This window comes from Filicampus tigris, chromosome 6 (assembly GCF_054856515.1).
Source record: "Filicampus tigris isolate MCC_2025a chromosome 6, RoL_Ftig_1.0, whole genome shotgun sequence".
NCBI lineage: Eukaryota > Metazoa > Chordata > Actinopteri > Syngnathiformes > Syngnathidae > Filicampus > Filicampus tigris.
The window spans coordinates 25,646,944-25,672,674 of NC_141222.1; the positions used below are offsets into that span (position 1 = coordinate 25,646,944).

General features: G+C 43.1%; 1 protein-coding gene across 1 annotated transcript in view; it reads right to left on the reverse strand.

Annotated features, from left to right (window-relative positions):
* Nucleotides 1-201: 201 nt before the first annotated feature.
* The window catches only part of mtnr1aa (melatonin receptor 1A a), a 45,745-nt gene continuing 20,215 nt past the window's right edge, over nt 202-25,731 (reverse strand). Inside the window, exon 2 of the mRNA XM_086033898.1 lies at nt 202-2,888. Coding sequence (XP_085890024.1) covers nt 2,008-2,888 — 881 coding nt within the window. The 3' untranslated portion in view covers nt 202-2,007. The remainder of the gene's footprint in view (nt 2,889-25,731) is intronic.

Consider the following 25,731-nt stretch of genomic DNA (forward strand, 5'->3'; position numbering starts at 1 on the left):
TTCCGGATGTCTATGTGAAATGTTATACGTTTGCGAATGCCCGTGTAAAATCTGGTTCTTATTTCCGACATTTTGGAACGTCTGCATTTTCAGCATCTGGTAATGCCTGCGTGAAATTGTAATGTCGCACATTTTGGGATGTTAGTGTGAAACTGCCTATGAGCGAAACCACACAACAAAAAGCGACAGAGCTGCGTGAAATGTATCTTTTTTGTTTTTTTTATTTTGGATATTATGAACAATTCCTGATATCCATGCATACAGTATAATGAGATCACAGGATGGCCTGGTTACTAAAATATATGTTCCACATCATGAAGGGGGATAGTATTGCAGGATATATTAAGAATAAGAATAAGACAGCACTTCATTAAGTGTTACACTGTCACAAATGAGCTTATTATTCAATGTTTTGTCTTGGCGTGGCTTGTGTGGAACCTGATATATATATATATATATATATATATATATATATATATATATATGTTTATATATATGTTTATATATATATATATGTTTATATATATTGTATTACTAATATAGCTACATAAAGAAAATAAATATGATACCATCAGTGTAAACAAAAGGCTGGACATATGTTGACTGGACTACAGCTACAAAGCAAAAAGTGCCTGATAAGATCAGAAAACGTTAACCCTGTTGTACCAAGAGAAGCAGAAGTTGCTAGCGATCAATACCGATTGCTAGCGGACTTCTAGAAACTGCGAGTAGGCCATTTGGACTTGATAGTGGACCACCCGGAGTTGCTCCAACACCAGGAGTTCATGCAGACTACTCATGGACCCGTAGTAGTTGCTAGTAGGCCACTGGAAGCTTCGAGTGGACCACCAAGACCTTCCCTAACACCAAGAGTTGCTAGAGGACCAGTAGGAGTTGCTAGCAAACAGCTAGTAGTTGCTAGTGGACCATCAAGAGTTTCTTGACGAAAACCAGGAGTTGCTAGTCGACCTGGAGCTGCTTCAACACTCAGAGTTGCTAACAAACAACTTGAAGATACTAGTGATCACCAACAGTGGCTAGTGAGCCACCAGGATCAATAGTTGCTTCAAGACTACTAGGTGCCGCTAGCAAACCACTAGTGGTTGCTAGTTGACCCCCAGGAGCTGCTTCAACACTCAGCGTTGCTACTAGACAACTAGAAGAAACCTGTGATCACCAGGGGTTGCTAGCAGACTACTAGCGGACCACTAGGAGCTGCTAGAAATCACCATTTGCGGCTATAATACCATGACCTGGTGTCATTCTACCAGTGGACTACTAAGAGTTGCTAGCGGACTACTAGCGGAAATCTAGAATTTGCTTGCTCGTGGAACATTGGGAGTTTCTAGCAGATTACTAAGGGTTGCTAGTCAAGCACTAGAAGCGACTAGATGACTTCTAGGATTTGATCTCCAATTACTAAGAGTTGCTCGGGACCCTCAAAGTTGCGACAATACCAGAAACTGCTCGCAGACTACTCTGAGCTGTTAGTGAACCACCAGAGGTTTTTTAGCTGACTTGTAGAAGTTGCAAGAAGACGACCAGCTGTTGTTCACAGGCTACAAGCAGACCAATAGAAGCTGCTAGCGAAATATCAGGAGTTGCTAGAGAACAACTAGAAGTTGATAGCAGACCATCAGGAGCTACTACATTACCAGGAGACTCTAGTGGACCACTAGAAGCTTGTAGTCGACTACCAGCCGCCACCCAGCTCCAAAGTGGACCACCAGAAGCGAGTAGCTGACTTCTAGGAGCGGCCAGGTGTCGCTTACAGACTATTAGCTGACCATGTGGACTTCCCGGCGGACCAGCAGAAGTTTGGGTTCGGCGGTCATCCAGTTTCAAAGCAAAGTGTCTGATAATAAGATAATAATATGCACCCCTGTTGTACTGATTGTGGAGGTCAGATTAGCACCGTGTCACAGTTACTTTGAGGCTTTTCCATTACTTCATATTTGGTTGTTTTTTTTTTCCCACCCCCACCCATGTCTGTCTTTTTTTTTTCTCTCAGACCGAGTCCACCTTGACGCGGTTATTGTTCGTCATAAGCGGCGATGGCTTGCTCTTGAGCCTGTCGCCGCCACCGCCGGCCTGGTCGTTGGAGCTGTCCTGGAAGAAAAGTCTGGCGGTGCAAAGCGACACCACGATGCGCTTGTACTCGCGGCGGAAGTTCTGGTTGAGCACGCCGTACACGATGGCGTTAAGGCAGCTGTTGAAGTAGGCCATGAAGTAGCTGGCCACAAACAGCCACTCGGGCACCAGGGGCAACGCCACCTCGGGCCGGATGGCCACCGCCAAGCCGATGAGGTTGAGGGGCGCCCAGCACACGGCGAAGAGCACGAAGACGACGAACATGGTGACGAAGTTGCGGACGTCGTGAGGCGTCAGCTTGGGCCGGTTGTCGGGTTTGACGCGGCGCCGCACCTGGATCACCAGGATCCAAATGCGCAGGTAGCAATAGGTGACGATCATGATGGGCAGGATGAAGTGGAAGAAGACCACGGCGATGGTGTACGCCGAGCTGGCCGACTGCTCGAAGGTGCAGGAGTAGACGCGCGGGTCGTAGCGCAGCGAGCCCACGAACAAGTTGGGCACGATGGCCACCACCGTGAGAGCCCAGATGAGCGCCACGTAGCACAGCGAGTTCTTGTCGCTGTACAGCTTGTCGTACTTGAGGCTGTGGCAGATGTAGCAGTAGCGGTTGAGGGCGATGCCGGTGATGTTGAAGATGGAGCCGATGACGCTGACGCCCGTCAGGAAGCCGCTGATCTGGCAGTGCGCGTAGCCCAGGTTCCAGCCGTTGTGGAAGATGGAGGCCAGCACCAGCGGGTACGGGTAGATGGCGACCACCAGGTCGGCCACAGCCAGGCTCACCACGAAGACGTTGCCTGGACCGCACACAAAGAGCGCAAAGTTAGCTACGGCTGGGCACGTCATCGAAATGTGATCCTGATTTACATTTTGGCTTCTCGTCATCTTAACTCATTCACTGCCATTGACGAATTTACTTGTCTTTTCACAGCCCAATCATTCAATCCCAGGAACTTATTTATATATATATTTTTTTAATTTTTTTCAAACAAAGTAAAAGAAATGTCTGGCAGCGAATGAGTTAAAAACATTATAATGGAAGAAAAACGATTACTGCGGCGTGGTGTGTTTACAAGTTCCCGACGTTGTGAACGGCCAAAAGCATCCTTTAAATGACATCCCATTTGGAGTTTACCGAAATACTCAGGGATGAGGATTTTCCATGGATCCAACCAAAACTTTTTTAGACCAAAATGACCAAAGTCGAGATAAGTGCAAATCCGTTGAGAGATTTTCGGCGTCGGGGCCATCTTGGCCATGCGGTCGAGAGAGAGTGAGTGACCCGTGCGCCGAGCAGGTTGTTCAGCAAATAACGAGCCGGGCACTGTTAAGAGATTTACGAGCCGTTGAAGGTTTTTTTTTGTGCCTTTCCAGTGTGCGATCATGAGAGGTGAGTGTCTCAACTCATTTATCGTGCAGTGTTCATTCGTTGGCTTGTCCTACAGCTACCGATAGACGTGCGCTAACGTTAGCATTAGCTACCGCTAAATCGGCCTAGTGCCCGTTCACCTCATTTAATGTGCCTTCTATCAGCACATTGGTGTACTTAATCAGCGTATAACATCCGCAATGATGCAACCTAACTTTCATTCGGCAGTTTCGGTGAAGAATTCAAGTACGGAGCTCATAGGTGCGCACGATGGACTAACATGATATCGACCGGCTCTCGTCGGGTCTCCCCCCACAAAGCCTTCTTTGTTGCAAAGTGAAAATCACGGAGGCCGGCGTATCTCCGCAGCGTCAGGCGTAACGTCCTGATGACAAAGCTCGCTTGCCTTCGTGACAGGTCGCCGTCACAGATGATAAGACCTCGTTTGGTGCGCGTGCTATCGCTGACGATGCGGCGAGCAGGCCGGTGCGTCTCGGCACCGTATCAGCACTCCTACACGTGGCGCTGTCAGTCATACCAGAATGGCACGTGAGGATTATTGGTGCCATTCAGAAGAATATCACTAACATTAGTCTGCACCGGGGTTCTAAAAGTTTGGGATTTTTCATTATGGTTGTTGTTTTAATTTCATTTTGCCTTTTTTTTTTTTTTTTTTTTTTTCATTCAGCGATTTTAACTGTTTTTTAGTTTACTGTTAGTTTTAATTTGTTTGAAAAATGCTTTAGTTTAGTATAATTTTGATTAGTTTTAGATAAAAGATGAAAAAAAAAATGTCACTAAATATCGTGCAATCAAGTGAACTACAATTCTCGCGCAGCAACGTTGTTTTCCTTTCGGCTTTTCCCGTCAGGGGTCGCCACGGCGAATCAATTGCATGCTTGATTCGCATCTCTGATTTGGAAAAGTGTTTTACGCCGGATGCCCTTCCTGACGCAACCCTCTGTAGCAGGGCACACACACACACGCACACACACACACAGACGCCGTCACTGAGCGGGAACCAAACCCACCCTGCCCGCACACAACTCGGGCGTGTGTACCACTACACCATCAGTGACTCTTAATTCCCGTACAGCAATACCGATGTAAAAACATTTAACAGAAACCCCGAAAGCTCATGTATGATATCAATTGACAATGTAATTTCAGTTAGTTTTAGTCCATTTGTCTTTATTTTACTTTGGCGTGATGAAAATCTTTTTTTTCTTCCCAATTTTAGTTAGTCAGTTAGTTAACTATAATAATAAGAACGGCCTTGGTTTGAGGCAAACGTCTCAATTTGTCCATTCACACACACCTGTATTGTCAACATGTCTGTTCAATCCCGCACACACACAGACACACACACACAAAGCTATCCGGCTTTGGTCACGTGCGGTAGAAGCTTCCAGTGCGGACGCTGACGCTTTTGACAGCGACGGCATCAGCGCTGGAAGCGACTTACACCGACTGTCCATCCGTCTATCAGCAAGCCCGCAGCTAATCTGTGGTGACACGCTAATAGCTCGGATCTCGATCTGCTTCGCGACCGGTCTTCTCCTGGGCAGTCCTGCCGTCCGAACGCGATGCGAGATTGTTGCGGTCGGGCAGCGACCTTGACCTTGGCAAGGATACGAGCGGCTAGCCCTTTTTAGCTGATGGATTAGTCATCTGCTTCTGATTATGATGCCTTTTCTCATCGTCGTCTCATCCGGCTTTCGTATGAACTGGCGGTCCATTTGCCTTCATTTTGCCGTAATCCCAACCTATACAACCAGAGCGTTTATCTGATATTGTAATACAGATTAATTTGTTTGTGTTTGTTAAAAAAAATAAATAAAAAAAATGCAAGGGAGGGGGAGCTTGAATCGCAATCCTGATATCGAGGGGGGAAAAAATTGGATTGTTTTTTTTTTAAATCGTTACGCCATATGTTAACATCAGCCGATCTGTTGGCACGCACACAGTGAATGTCATAATGATAACATCAGTGTCTTCAACTACATGTCCGCCTTTATCCACATACACGCATGTGAAAGATCTAAATGAGATGCTTCATTATTTATTATTTTTTTTTGCTCAGTCAAGCAGAATGTGAAACGACAGTGGGCAGCGATGCTGTGGCCTTTCAAAACGTGTCTTCTTTTTTTTTTCTGCCTGGGATTTACTGAGTCATACAAAGGCTGCTGTCACTTCCAGGGCATTCCCGCCAGATGAGGCGACGGTCCCCAACATGGCTCGACCGTCTCCGAGAAATATCAGCAGCAATGAGCAAAATCTCACATACACCTTCAGCCACTGTGTAGCTGAGGTCGCTAAGGGGTGGACATTTTCCAGGAAAATTCTGTCACGTTTCCGATCAATTTCCGTGGGAATTTTAGCCGATAATGAAGTTGCATATTAGGAGCCTGAAAATTTCTGTCAACTTCATGGTTGTTTTCCAACTTTGAAAATTTCCGGAATCTTGCAACACTACGACATGAGCGTCTTCACTTGCGCGATTTCTCATGACTGAGGTGCATCAATTTGCGACTGCAGCATTTGGCAGCCAAAAAGCTTTGATGGAGATCCAAAATTCAGAGACACTCAGACGACACTCCACCGCTCCCAGACCTCTTTCGGGTAATGATGGCTGCCCAAGTCCAAGACATGCACAAAAATGTCCCAACAGATCAACTCCAGGGCCGACGTGCAAATGAACTCAACTAACTGCTTTACCTAAAAATCGCAGTTCAAGTACTTCCAAATGCTGCTGACGGACAATGTTGGTGCTCTTGGGGGGTGGAACATTTCATCCGTGTACAAATTCGGTTCAAAAGTTATTTCAAACGTGATGCCCCAAAAACCCCATACCCCAGTTGAGGCACTTCTCACGGACGTAGAAACATTGGTATTGTTTACAAAGCTCTTACTTTCAAAATATTGTTGTATAAAATGTGGTAAAACATTGTTTCAGATATGTACAAACTTCAGTTCAATAGTTAAAAACAAAACCCAGCAAATCAGTGTTTGGCAACTTCCTAAAATCCCAATTCAGGTACTTCCCAAGGACAGACAACAATGTTGTTTTTTTTCATATCATTGTAAAGTTAAAAATGCCCCGGTAAGTTAAACGTCTTTACCCCTGTGATAAAAGTTATTTCAAATGGAACGATCCCCAGAACCGCAACAAATTTGTGTTTGGCACCCTACCTGATCCCAAAAATAGCAGTTTGTGTACTTTCCAAAAAGAGAGAAGAAAATACAATACAACTTTATTTATATAGGGCATTTGGGTTAGGTTGGTACTATTGGAAAGCTGAGACCTGAGATCTGTGCACCTTTCCATATAATAGCGTTTGAAAAAAGAAAAAGAAACTGGCACAATCCCCCCAACACAAACAAATGTGTACATGGCTACTTCCCCCTTCCCCAAATCACAGTTGAAACACTTCCCAATGACAGCTTGTGCTGCAAAGTGTCCAGGTGAAACTTGAAAGCTTGACTATATGTAGCTATACAACCTTCTATTCAAAAAGTCATGTATTGAGCCCCAACAAATCCAAAAACTACCCGGTTCCCAATATCCCAGTTCAGGTACTTCCTTACATTATAGACAAAACTCCCCCCCCCAAAAAACATGGTATCGATGTAAAGCTCATAGCTCATAACGTGGTGGTAAAATGCGGTTTTGGAATTGTCGGAATAGTTCTTTCAAAAGGAAAGATCCCCAGAAACCTGTCAAATCCGTGTTGGGCCATTTCCTGATCCTCCAAATCCCAGCTCAGGCACTCCCCAAGGACAAAAGGACACAGTTGGTGTTGTTGGAAAGCTCACACTCCAAATGTCCTAGTGAAACTTTTGAAAGCTTTACAGTACATCTGCACAACCTTCAAACCTTCATTTAATACTTTGAAAAACACAACAATCCCCTAAAATCCATCAAATCCAGGTTCAGCTACTTCCTGATGCCCTAAAAGCCCGGTCTGGGTACTTCTTAAGGACAACAAAGAAGCATCTTGAAGAGCTTAATATAAACTTCCTTTTAAAGGTTATTTTAAAACACAACCCCCCACAAAACAGTCAAATACGTATTTGACTACTTCCTCACCATTGAAACCATAGTTTGTGTACTCCCAAGGACACAGAAGGGCCTGGTTGGCATGGTTAGAAAGCTCACGTCACCAAATGTCAAGCACAAACTTGGTTTTATGTCCGTAAGACCTTCCCATTCAAGTTTATGAAACAGAGCGATGGCCCAAAACCCGTCAAATGTATGCATGACTCCGTCCTGATCCACAAAAATCGCAGTGCAGGTACCTGTCTAATTGTCATAGAAGGACGTGGTCGGAAAGGTGAGAAAGATTGCGCCTGAAATGCGGTCGGAACAACATGAGATTAAACGGAGTTCCCCAACCCAACAACTGCGTGTTTGGCTACTTTCCCAATCACCAGTTGAGGCGCCTCCCAAGGGCACAGCAGGACAGTATTGTTGGAAAGCTGACCTGAAATTGTCAAAGATGTGGTAAAAAGGTGGTTTTACCGCGGTACCGCCTTCCACTCGGTCGTTATTTCAAACAGAATGATCTCCCAAATGCTGTCAAATCGCTGTCGGGATCCGTCCCGATTTCAAACATCCCAGTTCCAGTCATAGGAGGACACGATTGTTATTGTTGGAAAGCTCACGCTTCAAAAATCTGCCAAAACTTTTCTGACAGTTTTGTGACTGAAGACTTTACTTTCAAAGTTATTTCAAACCCCGCCAAAAAGAAGCAAATCCATGTCCAGCCACTTCCCAATGTCCAAAATCTCACTTCTGGCACTTCCCAAGGACACGGAGGCTATTGTTGGAACGCTCACACCTTTGGAATCCGAGAGCTATTTACTTCACCCGTGTGCGGTGTTTTATTTACCTTGGTCAGCTGCTCTGAGGCCCCCCCATCTCATTATGACCTCCCCCAAGGAGACAAACGCCAGCCAAGAGCCTAATTGGACATTAGCTACGAACTAAGCGCGAGCCAGAACACCATCTATGTTTAATCCTGGCCACTTTCGTTTCATTAGCAGTCGATCTGCACCGAGTCAGTGGCTTGGCTGTAAAAGCCAAGGAAAAAGTTCACACTTGGCTGAGTTTAGCGTGTTGAGAAAGCGGATGAGACGGCCACCTTGGCGCGTCTCTGCGGGGATGTTTTTTTCCAACGCCGCCGAGCTGCCTCCTTCCGCTGGACTGCGCCGCATCATAACATCGTTAGGCGCTGGGAGCCGTGCTGTTTTTCCGCCGCGGTGACTCGCCGCGATTGTGGCGCTCGCCGAATTTCAACCTTTGGCTGCTCATTTCTGGTTTTGTTGGGCGTTATTTGTGGTGTCGCTTTGAATACGTATTTACGCCGAGGAGGCAATTTAATGAATTTCGAAACGAGAGCTGCTCGGCGAGTTGGCCTTGACACGGCCGTCTATAAGAGATAAGGTGTTCACTGTGTTCAGGGCGAGGCCTTTATAACACAATTTCACTTTATATATATATATATATATATATATATATATATATATATATATTTTTTTTTTTTAAATATGCGTCTAAATAATTAAATAATTATAGTAGCACAGAGCATGCAACTTTAGAAGAGGGAAACGTCCATTGAGGAAAGGCATTTACTAGGGGGAGGCATTTATTTCCCTCACCTAATGTCCAAGAGGATTTATTTATGCAAGCAATTGCAGTAAAGGCAAAAATATGAGTAATAAAAAATTACTTTTGTGTTTGTATATGCAACTGCGGGAAGCAGCCGTCGTTTATTAGGAGGTGAGACTTTTCGAGAGTAGGCGTTTAGTTTTTTGAATTTATTTTTAAATACCGTATTTCCTTATATAGTGGCCAGGACCATTTATTTAATCATAGACCAAAAGTAAGGATTAGCAAACCCCCGCACATGCGTTGCTCTAAAATGTCTCTTCTGAGTGACTTGATTGACTTATTGGGTGAAATGTATTCAATTACAATTAACGCATTTCTTTCAGACATGAAACAAATCATTATTTTAAAAAGTATTTAAGTGATTCTACGTACGATTTTGAAACCATATATTATACTACTACTTCTGCCATTACTATGATATTAATAATAATAATGATGATAATAATAATAATAATAACAATACCACCCAATATAAAGTTTATTCACCAGATTAGAACCGTAGAAAAAATAAAATAAAATAAGCCCCCACTTTCATCACCTCCTTTTTGGCAGAATCTGCTGCAAAAGGTTCCTTTAATGCATTCTAATGTGCGGAGGAGAAAATGCAGCCCAGCTATATGAATACATTTCAATAATGTGTCAGGGATTTTTATGTTAATGATTTTTAAAAATGACACGTATATAATGAGAATGTCAGGGCTGGTTTTTAAGCGCGTCAGGAGACTCTGAAGGAGGCCCATGAATGTGTTTGGGGTAAGGTGTTTGTTTGTCAAGTTGTTTTGAAAGACAGCAAAGACCTAGTTGATCTTCAAAGCTCTGACAGCAATTTTTTTTTTTTTTTGTGGTGTTTCAATTTGGTTGTTTTTTGCAGGTTTTTTTCTGTAGTATTTTATAGGGTTTTTGTTGTTGTTTTGTGTTTTTCTATTGGTTGGTGAGTTTTTTTGTTTTTTCATACTTACGTTAACAGCTAATAATAAATGACCAGTCTTATAACCTGACCTTAAAAGCGAGGTACGCACCCAACAAGGATTTAAGATGTACTTTTACAGCCTTACTGTAGCTTTAAACGCACATCCAACCTTGATTTCAAACTATTGCTTTCGAATTTTAAAAGACGATGTTGCCCACATGTCTGGGTGATGATGCGTTTTAATAAGGTCAAACGCACTCCAAATATCTCCCAGCCAGATACTCTGATTGCAAAAAAAAAAAAAAAAAAAAAAAACAGCAGCGGAGGCACTTTTATTATAACGCAAAATCTACAGTTCATGCAGTACGTTCCTATGTGCTTGCTATTGGATTTGAGGGATATTGTCTTTCCATGAATGAAACCAGGTTTCATCTCCTCGCCTCCCTTATCAAATCTATTTCCAGAAGCCACAAGCCACACACACGCGCCGGAACGTAAAGCGCCTTAATAATAAAACACAGAAGACTGGATGGCCGCAGACGCCCGTAGCTGGCTGTATTAGTCCGCTCGGAGATGCAGGGAAAGGGACGTGGCTTTCGGTAAAAGCCGGAATGTTCCGCATGCCGCCTGACCTAAATGGCCCTTGGGATTGGGAAGTACCGAAGCAAAGCAGCACGGGGGGGATGACTGTCACACACTTTTTCAATCATACAGTGGTGCCTTGTGATTTGAGTGACCCGGCTTACAAGTTTTTCGACATCCGACGTCATTTGACGGATATTTTTGTTCCATTTTTTTTCATTACACAGAATTGACACAATGCGCATTTAAAACAACGTCGCTTTGCCTTAAGAAAGTCAACAACAGAGCAAAACGCCATTGCCATGATAATGGTTAGCATTGACGGTCATGGTTTTCGAAGAATGGATATTCAAAGACAGAAGGTGGCGCAACACACGTAAACAGGCAATAACACTTATTTTCTATGAAAAATGACAGCATATTATAGAGTCGTTTACAGTAGAAAGAGAATGCTATTCTTCATTTGTATCAGCATGATTGGACTCCCAACCCATCCTGCGCCTGCTCTCATTTTGGAGGTCAGCTACAAAAAAAAAAAAATTTTTAAATAAAAAAAAGAATGAAACAGTTTGTCTCTTCCTCGTGGACTCTCCGATGGGACTGGATAATCCCGCTCCTGTCTGCTCCCGTGAACTTTTTATCCTCTACCGTCCCAATCCCGCCATTAAAGATAAGGTCGTAAATAAGGATAACGTCCGGAAAAAATGTCTGCCTCTAACACTTCTTCCCTGCGAGACTCGCATCGTCTTTCAAGTTTCTTCTGTTGTGCAGTCAACCGACAAATTCGGGTTGCGTACCAGACGCCTAGATAACAACGAGCGTGCGTAAAGATCATTAAACTCTGAAATTGTAATACGGACGGTCCGAAACGGCTGGACTTTTGCCCAGTAACGGGCTCAACCGTCACATCCCCACTCGCAACCCCTTGTTCCAAAGGGAACCGAAAATCGAACACGCAACTTCAACTGGAAAATAAATCAATAAATCTCTTACATATCTCGCGGAAAGCAATAAAGTTAAGTAAAGCGCACAGCATGTCGGCGGTACGTACGAGGCTCAGAGCCGCCGCGGGCGCTGGCGTCAGCAAAATAAGTCACCGCTGCCATATTAGCGACAGTTTGACAGTGCGACAAGTCAGCAGAAAGCCTTTCCTCGTGCTCCCCTTCAGACGGGGAATGCTTTGTCGATGTTGTCCTACTTAAGCAAAGAGGACAAAAGGATGCCTGGCGGACTTTGCAATCGCGACAGTGGAACATCACTCGTGTGGGCTTACTTGGCGGGGAGCAGCTGGACGGACTGGAGAATGTTTGCAGCACCGGTGCGCATGCTTCAGCCCAGCCGGCCCGGGGGCTCCGTATACAGTGTCCCCACTCGCCGTGACCTTATTCCCACCGAGGCAATACGGCAATGCTAAGACAGACCAAGGTTCTTTCTGAAGCAAAAGTACCTCGGCGTACGGAAGCTACAGTTACGAGCAGGGCTGAATTTTGAGAAATAATCGAATATTTGTTTCCTCAATATGGCAATTACGATTTAAAAGGTTGAAGTCAACGCAAACATTTTTTTTTTTTTTTTTTTTCAAGAATATGTTCGATGCACGGTGGTCGACTGGTTAGCACGTCCGCAGTGTAAGTATTTCACAATACCGCGTCGAGAACGTGATGGTTTACTTGGCGTGGGAGTTCATCGTGAGCGAAGAATAGAGCCGAATGCGTTGTTTACGTTGTTATAATCCGGCCAACAGCTTTCCGGTTGGATTTTTCTAACCATGAGAAATGGTACGGAAGGGTGTAACATCTTATGCATGCGCAGAAGGTACTTTAACGGTCAGCGTCGCTGTCTGTCATTGCGGCGTATTCCTCCAGCGTGACGTGCCAACAGCCGGCCGGACGCCACAGGGGGGAAGCGTCTGTCACTGTTGGTGAACGTCGTTTTGGTGTATCAGGGCCTTATCACTATTTTTCTTATTAAACACATAACAAAAAAAAAAAATGTTGGTGTTTGTTCGGGGGATGAAAGGATTCATTCATTTCATTTGGGAAATTTGACAAAAGACAAAAGTGATTTGAGTTACAAATGTGGTCACAGACCGGATTAACCTCCTAAATCAAGTCATCGTATTTATTTATTTTTCCCCCCCCCCAACAACCTGTTTGGCCGGCACTTGGCGACACTCAAAGCGTGGAATCGGATTGACAACATGACATGGGACAAGTTTGTCCCGGGGGGCTTCATCTGCGAGACGTGACTGGACCTGTCAGGTTGTCAGACCACCAGCTGTGGGGGTCTGGCTGAAATGCAGCGTGACACCACCAGTGGTGTTTTGTCATCTCGGCCGCATCGCCGGGGAAAGGAAGCCTGTCGGACAGGTACTTTGGCGGAGATTGCCCACAATTGCATAAAACGGTTTTCGTTAATAAAACAAAAAGAAAAGTGAAAAAAAAATTATGAAACTACATCTTTCGTTTACGAAACGAACTGCAATTACAGAGAAAATGTTTTTTAATGTTAATGTGTTTAAATGTTGTCAATGTACATTCTAGTACATTTTTGTAAGCCATTTGTGTTTTCTCTGCTTTGCTTTTGAATGTTTCGGTAAATGCTTGTAGGTGTTTTTGTCTTTTCTTGTGAGAAGCACATTGAGTTGCCTTGTGTATGAAATGTGCTCCATTAAACTGCCTTGCGTTTTCATTTTTGTCAATATTATACATCAGCTTTCAGGGTTCAGTTTTAATGTATTTATTGTAGTTTACTTTATTACTCTCATTAAACTTGCCGACCTTTTTTTTTATCTTGCATTTGATAAATACTTCATATATACTTTTTACTTAAGTTTTGTTTTTATTCAAGTACTGCGTGAAAAACGGACGTTTTACGTAAATACCTGTTGAGTTACGAAGACTACATTTCAAAAGGCGCCGTGGTCCATCACTAACTGGTGCTAACACATTAGTCAAGTCATAATTACAGTACATATTTGGACATAAAATATTTTTAAAAAGTAAACACAAAAAGACGAGAACAAGTCTGATCGGGAAGGCTGCAAAGGAGTCTTGACCTTCAGCGATTTCTGGCAAGTTGGGGAGGTGTCCCAAAAGGGAAAGGCATCCTGAATAAGATCTGGTGAAGTTACAAAATGATAAACCGTGTTGCCGTCTTTTCACACTTTGAAGCCACCCTTTTATTAATCTTTATCCCAAGGATATCTGCAGTACTTCCTGTGAATCGGCCAACAAATTTTCTTTTTGGCTGCCGTCCAATCAGCTTCCAGCCCGTCCTCGTTTCTCGCCAGCTGATCCTCGACGTCTCGGGCCAGCTGTGCGAATTGTGTTGCTTTTGATTGGCTCAAACGCAGTAACGATTAGACAAGAACAAACAACTGTTTTCGCCTTTCAGCTACTGTAGCGCCTTTCCCGGGTATGAAGCCCGGGCCCACGCCAGGGGCTTGGAGCTCCATGGTCGGACTTGTTTTCCGACCTGACTTTTGAAACATTTGGAACGGCCGCTGCCATGGGCCGGACATGTTTGGGCTTAGGGGTCCCTGGCAAGGACTCCGCCCCGAATTGATAAGGGTTTGGATTTAGGGTTGGTTGGGGCGGGACAGGGTTAGGTTTAGGGTTACGGCTAGTCAGCGTTCAAGAGGCTCGCGTTTAGGACCTGAATAGAACCGTTAGGCTATATTAACCTCAAGAAATAATCGAGGCTAGGGTCGATTATGGTCATTTTAAGAGTCATAGCAGCTCAACTGTGCCACTGGAACCGGATCCATATTTTTCCACTTTTAGTGAGTAGAAGCTTCTATTCTTACCAAATAATTGGATTTTTATCCATGTAATCGCTAGGATTTGGTCGTGACAGTCACAGACCATCACAAAAAAAAAAACAAAAAAAAAAACCCTCACACATTTAGCGGATCCAGACAGAACGTGCCACATTGTCAGTAGTCGGAATCAAAGAAAAACACCTCAATCTTTGCTCGCTGCCAATGCAAAGCTGAGATTTTCTCTTGCAGAATCCCCACACACGCAAAGGAAAACATTTAAAGCCGCCTTGCGGTGTGTTTTGACAGCACCTCAGTTTGAAAGGCGGCGGCAGGTAAATGGAACGGGAAGACGCCCGCCTCAGAGAGCCGTTAGAAGGCAGGCCTCGGGCGACGGGACCGGCGACACCTTCTGACCTGTCAACTCGGGCGAGCTCCTCTCACTGTATCCCCGCGGCATTTGCCGCATGCAGGCTGATAACTTATGGATACGGAAACCCGGAGTGTTCAACCCTGACGTTTTGAAATGGAAAACGCATGCCAGGTCACACCGTGGGGATTTTGAATAAAAGGGGCACCGTGAGATGTCACTGTCTCTTTTCTGTTGCTGGCGGAAGTTCTCTGTTTTCAGGGGATTTGTGACGTGTGGAGCCAAGAAACATACTTGAGGAAAAAAAAGCAAGGCTGTGATCGGAATCGTTTCCTCACCCCCTATTCCCTGAGTTTCATTTGTTCCGTGACTATGCTTGTTGCTCAAAAGACTTGTATCTAAAATAATCTTTCCCCACTGACCTCTGATATCCTGATAAACTTGTGTTAGGTCACTTGTATCTCAAGGCGCAACTTTGTATTGATTTTTATCAATGGGAGTATATATTTCCCTCACCAGTGAAATGAAAACTAATTGTCAAATACTACTCAAACGTACTGTTCATTCCGCCGTTGCTGTTGCATAATTACAACGTACCGGATGCCACAAGTGTTTGAGCCATGAATCAATCAATACATTTCCAAGGAAATCCACTTGTATGCTTTTCTGTGACTCTTCCAATCTCTTTGTATCTCTGTTGCAACGCGCTAATGACGCTCTGTGGCACTCCATGCTCAGCGGCCACTTCCGGCAAAGAACATACTGTGTGAAGGCTTGCAATGGATCTCATGACGTCAAAATGTGAACAGAGTGATGAGGACTGTTGGAAGTCAAGACCAAGTCAAGACAAGCCGAGACTGAGACAGGACCAAGGCCGTGACGAACTGAGACCGAGACAAGATCAAGACTGTGGGAATCTATTTCGACTCATTCAGTGCCATTGACGAATTTATTTGTTTATTTATATTTTTTTTCACATTTTTTCAAACGTTAGGGTAAAAGAGGGTCTGAAAATGCTCAAAGAATGACAAGGTTGCATCACTAATTTGATCTGGAATACATTTGATCGCCAAAAACACGGTTTCAAAAATCTCAGTCACAACAATGAGAAGGATTCAGTCATCACAGTTTTGTAACACACGACTTAAGGTTTTTGTTATTTTACTGAGTGCTTTTCCTTATCATCACACTAATGCAGTTGAAGAAGAGCAGAGCAGTAGTGGTCTTGGCCGGTCTCAACCAAAAATCCAGAGCATCGCCTGTCCGAGACCGGGACAAGACCAAGACTTTTGGAAGTCGAGACTAAGTCAAATCAATTCAAGACCAAGACCATAAAAGTACATATTAAAAAGCATGACAGGGTTGAACTTCTCACTTCTTGGAAATACATTTCACAGCCAAAAACACGGCATCAAAAACCCGAGTCACAATGCCTAGAAGGAACACGGTTTAGTAACACATGACTTAAGATATTTGTTGTTTCACCAAGTGCTTTTTCCTTTGATCACACTAACGCAGTTAAGAATAACAGATCAGCGCTGGTCTTGACTAAAACGAGTCCAGAATCTGGCCAGTCCCAGACAGAAACAAGACCAAGGCTTTTGGGAGCCAGGTCCGAGACAAAACCAAGACTTTCAAAATGTGGTCTTGAGAACAGTTTCAACACCAAGACCGGTCTCGAATTTTACAAAACTAATTTACAGCTTAGGCAAACAATCCAAAAGACAATTTGATAACGCAAGCCCTTTTTAAGGATCACCCTGAAGAAGCAACGGTACAGCACAGTGCCGGACAAAAAAAAAATTCCAATGCGTAACCACTTTTTACAGCATGATTGTCCTCTTTTCAATAACACGAATGAGGGCTGGTAGGCAAAAAAACAACAACAAAAAAAAAACAAGCCCACCATACAAAATTGCCAAACATGATCCAGGATATGAATTGGTTTTTGGGCCACGCAGTGCGATGGAGGGAGCAGAATAAGGCATCACGACACACATGCAGAAAATTATCTGCTGAAAACAGACTTTCATGCCTGTCCACACCTGCCACCTGGCCCAATGGAAAACATTTCATCCCTTTTTTGCACACCGCCTCTATTTGACGGCCAGGTCGTAGCGTGGCCTGTCCTGAAGGGCCGAGCCTGGCGGGGAGGGGCAGTTTATGGGTTGACCCAGTTAGGAGCGCACTGGACCGTTGACCAATAGTTCTGCCTTTTTAAAAGAATATCCAACAACCCCACAAATTCCTGTTCAAACAACAACTATAGATAAAACGAACACGAGGCAAAATGTGAACATTTTCTCTCTATTGATCAAAGTCAGCAAAGACTCGTGTCTAATAGATTATCTTGAGTGATTATCCAGCGGTGTATTAAGGGTGATTGTTACTCCTCGATCTGCTCCGAAAATAATCACGGCCAACAGTCATAGTCTTAAATTCACACCGCAGGCAAATGCGACCCAGATCGGATTTTTTTGCCAGTCTGACAGTCTGAACGCCTCAATTCTGTATATCTGACGTTGACGTCATCCGGAGCCCAAATGCGCTACTCGCAGGCAGATAACAAAGGGGATCGAATCTGCAAAGTTGTTTTGAGAAACACTCTTGACTTTATATTTTACTTCAATTTAATCCCACTTGAAACATGAAGCATAAAATGGACATTTATGGCGATCGTAGGAATTCAGCCATTGATTCATTTTTTACGCACGGTTATGACGTGACGTCATCGTTAGTGATGTCTCCATGAAATGAGATAGAAAAGCCTCGCCTTGTAATTTCCCCAAAATACTGTATTTATTTCTACCTCCTACCTAATCGCTTCACTGTATAAATGCGCCGACACGCTGGACCACATTTACTTCCGCAAACACAACGTCGGGTGTGACGTCGTCTTTGTCGTTCTTCTGCGCATGCAGGCCACTTTGACGACGCATGTGTTCATACAGCAGACAAGACCGAGGTCGCATTTATAATGTAATATGAACGCTTACACACAAAAAATCGTATTATTTAAAAAAAAAATCTGAATTGAGCATTAAGACCTGCGCTGTTAACCTAGCCGTAGATGTTGGACAGGTTCACTATTTACGATCGAAAATTCTTCATGCGTGTTGTCAACGGATTTTTAACATCTTAACAATGACCATGCCAAACTTGAGCATTTTTTCAACCTTGCGATCAAAAGTCTATAAAAGGCCAGATTATAGGATGTCTCCTAAAGATTATCCTGAGCGATTCTCCTGCGGTATGTTAAAATCTCGGGAAAGTGAAAATACATTTCTAAATTTTAAACACCACATAGAAGAGCGTCGTTAACACTGCCGAATCTGAATGATTAAAAAAAAGAATCCCCAGAATATGGGGTGTTCGTCCCTCCACAAAAGACGATTCGAGACATGGCGTACGACACGATTCAGGGATTTTAAAGTTTAACGATTCGAATCGATTCCATTCGGTGGTATTATGTTTCCAGTCTATTTGGTACGGTTGTAGCTTTTGCCATGTTTATTAAAATGCAAACACCGCTTAACACTCAATCAAATACCACACATCGTTTGTGTGCCTACTACTTCTTTGTGGCCATCTACTTATTCCATGACAACCGCGCCATGTTCTTGTGGTTCAATTAAAAAAATAAAATGTTAAAAATCCAGTTGCCGACCGGATTTTATTTATTTTTTCTTATAGTGCAGGAGGGTGGGGACTCATGGCCGTGTTGAAGTGTGTCACTAGGCACCATTTTAGCCAAGCACCCTATCCTCCCCCCCAAAAAAAATCAGGGAAACTGAAATAGTGAAAAACGTTTGAGTACTACATAGGCCTCAGTACAGAAAAATGATAAATTTAACAAAAAAAAACCAAAACCAAAAAAAAAAAAAAAACACCATGAAGTGAAGTCTTTGTGGCTTTGAGATCGTGTGACAACTTGTGCTGCTTTATGAGTAGAAAAAGAAAATGGCCCTGAGGGAGCGTTTCTCCAACGGTATCATAAACAACATGTTGTATCGACATATTAGTAGCACCTCTGCCTAAATTTGAGCCAGGAAAACCAATGCTATGGATGGTGCACATTCCGAAAAAGAAAATATTTGGAAATGGTTATATAATTGTTTCATTGTATATTGGGCTGCAACTAATAATTATTTTAATAATTGATTAATCGGGTTAAAAACATGTTTTAATTTCCATCCATTTTATTAAAAGGACTCGGCATGATCTTAAATTGACAGTGACAAAAATGCACAAAACTGAATAGATTCTGATTCAGTTAACTGATGTGGTCGGGAACATCAGTCAGGAAATTGGAAAACAATGATCAACATTTTTGCCTAAGTAAAAGCAGATGTTTGCAAATGTCTAATTGTGATTGAACACAATGACAACTAGTCTGCTTTCATGTAGGACGAGAGAAATTTGAGAATATTTACTGTTGAGAGGCTGATTCCGATAATTTTAAAACAAGGCTTCTGAACGATTAATCAAAAGTTTGTTGATTGATTTGATAATCAATTCATTTCCGATGAATTGATTACCGGTAATTGTAGCACCTCCAATTGTACTCCACGCATTTACAAATTTACTGCTAGCATTTTTTGATATTTCATTTTTAACTTTTACATATCACATTTGTCCGCTTACTGTACCCAATGTGAACCGACTCGTGACTTTAATACTAAGACTGGTACAAAACCATCATTGTTTTCACTATCGTAATGTGCCGTGGATGAGTTTCCTGAAAAATAATATCGGATAATAATCCAATACTATATTGCCGGGAACTCTGTCATTCCCGCCACTTTTCATAACCCTGTAACCTTGAGCAGTGCACCGATGCCCCTGTTGGCAACATAATGCCACAATCATTAATTAGTGTGCGACTGACATGACATTGTTAAACAGCTTGGAGTTCATTGACGGTAGAAAAGCACTACACTAATGAAGCCAGTTTAACATTTCACCCTTTACGAGCTACCCAATCATTCATATTCTAGACATCTCACTTATATAATCGCTCCCCCCCAAAAAAAAGCATGCAGGCAGCTCAGCTCGCCTTTCAGAATTGGCTTTGGATTCTGTATGGTTAAAGATGGTAAGGCCACTAATGCACACACACAATGAGCGGCTGTCTTGGACTCCCATTTTGCAATTAGCGAGCAGTTTGATCCCGTCAGAAGATTGGAAGCATCCCATTTATGTCATTTGTGTCCCAGGACGGCGAGAGTCTAATGAGGAGCAACCGGCGCTCATTACGGAACGAGCACACACATACTCGTCGGGCTTCAAGGTTATGGAGGTTAATGCGCAAGCAAGCAAACCTACGACTCACTTTTGGTAGGCACCACTGCCAAATGAGAACTGGGTGCAAAATAAGGTGCAAGTCTTAACAAGGGAGCCTTGTAACATGAAATGTAGCCCGTTTACAGTGGTGGGAATGAATAGAAGCCGACCAAAGTCCTTAACAACCACAGGTGTCTGTTAGCGACTGTTAGAAACATTACAATTACTAGAAGGCAACCACGTAACATGAAATGTAGCCTGTTTTCCGTGGCGGGATTGAATAGAAGCCGACCAAAGTCCTTAACAACCACAGGTGTCTGTTAGCAACTGTTAGAAACATTACAATTACTAGAAGGCAACCACGTAACATGAAATGTAGCCTGTTTTCCGTGGTGGGTTTGAATAGAAGCCGACCAAAGTCTTTAAAAAAAAACCCACAGGTTTCTGTTAGCGAAGGTAGAAGGGAGCTCTGTAACGTGGAATTTTGCCAGTTTTACTGGAAGTGGTGAGAATGAATAGAAGCCGACCAAAGTCCTTAAAAACCACAGGTGCCTGTTAGCGACTGTTAGCAACATTACAATTACTAGAAGGCAACCACGTAACATGAAATTTAGCCTGTTTTCCGTGGTGGGATTGAATAGAAGCCAACCAAAGTCCTTAAAAACCACAGGTGCCTGTTAGCGACTGTTAGCAACATTACAATTACTAGAAGGCAACCACGTAACATGGAATTGAGCACATTTTCAGTGGTGGGAATGAATAGAAGCCAACCAGAGGCCTAAAAAAAAACACGCAGGTTTCTGTTAGCGAAGGAAGAAGGGAGCTCTGTGACATGGAATTTTGCCAGTTTTACTGGAAGTGGTGAGAATGAAGAGAAGGCGACCTGAGGTCTCGAGAACCACAGGTGTCTGTTAGCGACCATTAGCAACATTAGCATTACTAGAAGGGAGCCCTGTAACGTGCAATTCAGCCCGTTTTAAGTGGTGGGAATGAATACAAACTGACGAGAGGTCTCGAAAACACATGTGTCTGTTAGCGACTGTTAGCAACATTAGCATTACGAAAAGGGAGCTCTGTAACATGAAATGTAGTCTGTTTTAAGTGGTGGGAATGAATAGAAGCTGACCACAGGTCTCAAAAACCACAGGTTTCTATTAGTGACATTAGCATCACTAGCAGGAACAAGTCTCTGTAGAACATTCAACATTAAAATGTATGAAATTGAATATGATTAATATTAAAGCTGTAAATTTAAGACTTGCAAAAGTTAAAAAAAACCCAATCACTCTTAAGGGCCGACTGGGATGCGTTTACATAAAAGCAGGAGGAGTAAACGATCAATGTTATGTTCAGTTGCTATTTAGTGTGCATCTTAAAAATGAGTGTATCCCATAATCAACACTGTGCCGTTTGACAAAAGGAAATTTCTTGCCAACTGGGACATGTTCACTTCAATCCAAGAAGGGTAAACAATCAAGGGCGTGTGCAGCTAGTGTTTTGTAAGCAGCTAATAGACGATCACATCCCACAATTGTCGCCAAAAGGCTCCATATAGGGTGGGACATTTCTGGCCAACTGAGGCACATTTATGTGAATGCAAGAAGAGTAGACAACTGCGATCATGTTGATTTAGTATTGAAATCCGACGGGCCGCGCGGGGGACAACTGGGACTGCGAGAAAAAGCAAACAATCAAAGTTACGCCGTATTCATTCGGTACGCGACTGAAAAGCAACCGCGTGCCGTCCTATCCGCGATACTGTTTGACTAAAGTACATTAGGAGCCGCCTGGGACACATTTACTAGAATACAAGAAGCGCAAACAACCGAGGTTACCTTCATCAAGTATTTAGTATGCGACTGATAATCGACCACGTGCCGTAATATCCACCATGTCGTTCCAGAAAAGAACATCGTGGGCCGACCGAGTCGCCTTTACGTGAACGCAAGAAGCGTAAAGAGCCCGGCGCTTGTGTGTTTAGCTCATGGGGCTGGGAACCCCGCACCGCTGCACAGCTGATGCCTGGCACGTGTTGTTTGTTTTGCCCCACTTTCCTGGTGTGACAGATGCTGGCAACTTGGCCGCTGTGTGTTGTAGGTGAAATATTTGTGAGCGCTATCAGCAAACATGAATCAGGCACTTTTCCTGCCATCTGTCTCTCACTCCCTCACCCCCCTCAAAATATACGAATTTCGGTTACGCACGCCGGGAATTAACAGGATTCGTCGTAGACGACCACATTGTATCCCGCCGGGCACTCCAACCTGCTCGTTTAGTCAAGTGTCTGAAAAGAAAGATGACAAAAAGGCAAGCAGAAATCTGGTCAGGGGAGGCCTGCGGCAACACTGAATGAGCTGCGGGAATTTCTGGCAAGTGTTGGGCCGTGTCCCACGGGTGACAACAATCTCCTGTAGTCGTCATATGTCTTAACAACAGGGGTGAGTGTGACAAAAAGCAACCTGGGCAGGAAGGCTGTGAAGATGCCAAGAACAAAACTAGATGAGCTGGAAAATTTCAAGATGTCAAACTGAACATGTCGAGAATTACAGTTGCATTGAAAAAAAACCAAATACATTTGCTGTCTTAATGCTAACATACAATGCAAGACCATAGCCACACGGGCTAACAATTAGCATCCGTGCGGCAGTGTGGTTACCCGAACCGACGAATACCTGAACACAAAACGGTGTAGGCATAATATTCACGGCGTATATTCTTCATCCTCTGCGAAAAACAACAAAAAATCCTGCCGTACAGAGAAGCCAAGAAAGGAGCTGTATTTGTTTTCTCTGGGTTCTACCTTAAGAAAGCACGATATTTCCTTTCATTGCGATATGGAAGACAGTCAGATCTGTGGCCCGCTGAGCAAAAAGGACACATTCTCGTGGAGGCAACTTTTGTCCCGTCTGGAAGAAATCAAGGCAGGCAAGCTAGTGTAATGTACGGGACAAGTGCAGTAAAATGCAAAGCTTACATTCTTCTTACAGTAAAAACATCCCAGCCCAACTAAACGTTGTCAAAAGTATAACGCAGAGTGGCTGGCTGGCTGTGTCATACATGCACTCATATTCTTCATGTTTGCCTTTAGCAAGATTGAAACCTTTTATTCAAAAAATAAATAAAATGCCAACCAATCCCGAAGAACCATTTTTAAAAAAATAAAAAACATACATTAAGTCTTATGAAGTTGTGGTCCATGTGACAACAATTTTATTCTTGATTTGGAGACGTAGTAAGGAAAGCCTGAAGGCCTTTTCCTACGAAAAAAAAACATCCCGGCCCCTCTAAATTTTGACAAGTCGCTGGCTGTGCACCACATGTGCCAACAATCTGCCGTAGTCTTCACGTCTGTCTTTTCTTACCACGATCAAACTTCCTGACCCGGCCCTACCACCCATTTCGGTTATCATTGCACTAATTCTCACTTGAGTACAGCTACATGCAAAACAGTCACTTCATTAACCTCGAGCAAAAAAAAAAAAAAATTCTGGCCTATATGTCAATGTAGTTATTCCCATGTAAAAATGGAGGTCAGGCATCATAATCATTTTGTATGATTACTCGGTGCCGCTTTTGACCCCAATTGACTGGGAAAGAGCTCAGCGTGTAATCTTCTTATGCTATAGTTAGGATACCGGTGACTTAAATGCCTTTTACTCTGTTTTCAGGGCATACATACTTCAGCATTATCGTAAAGGCTCCGACACATGATGAGGCGCATGTTATTGCTGTGCTTATCGTGGGCTTAATCTCACATTATTTGTCAGTGGGAGCGGCGCTTTTGGACCCGCTCTCTAATTTCCTATTTTAGGGCGTTAACTGCTGCGGCTCAAAGTCGTCGGAAGGAGCAGCTGATCATGTCTTATGCGCTTTTAATCCCTTTATTAAAAAAAAAAAAAAAAAAAAACGATCTTTTTTTTTTTTTTTTTTTTAATAATCGGCTGCATCGTGACTTCGTTATGTTAATCAAACAAGATCAAATAGTGGTGTGACGCACGTCGGACGGAAAAGTGCATCGCGTGTCAACGCAACAGCTGGGAGACAGACGTCAATCTCCAGGGCGCTCGCAGACAATCTGCGTCTAGCCTAAAACGATGTAATATCCGCCAACACTGACGGCCAACTGCTGCTTGGTGGACTCGCACGCCGCCGCTACGCTCCGAGGGCGCTTTAGTCAGCTTTAATTGAAGTCTTCAGCATTTGAAGTTCATCCACGACCCGTTCCATGATGCCAGCCAAACGCAGCAAATCGAAAATCTTCACTCAGTTGCCCTGTCAAATCTTTGAGTCAAAATTTTATGAATGATTTTTTGGAGTCTTCAATTAACCTTAACATGCACTTTTTGGGAAGGTGGGAGGAAATTGGAATTCCTGAGAAAACATACTTAAGCACGTTGCAACCGAGATTCAAAGCCACGATCCCCTGACCGTGAGGCTATTTTCGGAACATGCTCTTTTAAGGTTAATGAAAACTATTACATCGGTAAAAAATTGAAAATAAAATAAAAAAATGTCTTTCTATTCAACACCATGTCGTCCAACTAAATATCAAAGACGGACTTCCTTGACTGGGTGATTTGTAGGGCTGCGGAACAGTAAATAAATAAACATTTTGGCTACCTCGGTTAAGTGGACCACAACAATTTCTCCAAACTATAATTATTAATTTTATAACCATACTTGTGACGCCCGGAACCATGTTTAGCTACTTCCATGGCTAAACATGGTTCCGGGACCAGGTGGACGCACTTAGCCCGAAGACTTGGCCTTCCATGGAGCCCAAGTTTTGGGGTCAGTTTAAAAAAATGCATTTTTTAAAAAAAAAAGATGGAATAGTTGAACGGGTAATTGATTACTTGAGGAGACGCTCTGCTTTTTCCTCATGTGGTAGTATTATTAGTTGTAGTAAGTAGTCACTAGTATTATTTACTTGTTTTTTTTAGTATTTCTTACCAGGGCCTTTCCGATAAATCAGCTGTCCGATTTAATCAACCCATATTAGCTCTTTTGTAATAGGCAAAAATCGGCCCATTTTTTAAATGATTTTTGCCGGTTGTTTATTTGCTTTTGATGTTGTTGTTTTTTACACATTACAAGGAGAGAAAAAATATTGACATTCAAACATCCCCTCCCAAAAAGAAAATTGGCTTTTTTTTTTGGCCAATTGACTTTTTTGCCAATTTATCCCTGTTGCAAAATGAAACAAATACAATTGGACAAAGTATTGTAAAATAGCAAAATGTTCTCCCTGTCTTCACCGTTGTAAGCCTGAAGGCAGCCAGAAAAATGATTCAGTCTGTACTTTTTTAAATTAACTGGCCAATCAGTTGGTTATCAGAATTTTATTCCACCGCATAACAAAATCAGCCTAAAACAAACAAGCAAAACAGCTGGGTCCTATTCCTTACACATGGTCTGTCTTCCTTTTTTTTTTTTTACCGCAGCCTTTGACCTGAGATTGTAACAACTCCAGCAACATGTCATTTACCACTTCAGGAAATGAAATTCTTGGTAATCGTATCCCAAAGCCTCCCCCGCAAGGTTTAGAAGCGTAAACTCATTTAGGATCCAATTACGTATGCACAGAACAACCGAGGGTTACGTCAGCATGCTTTCGTCGACTAATTGAATTCATTTTCAGAACGTGTCGTGTAATTTTTGCTTTCACAACAAATTGAGGCACAGCCAGACA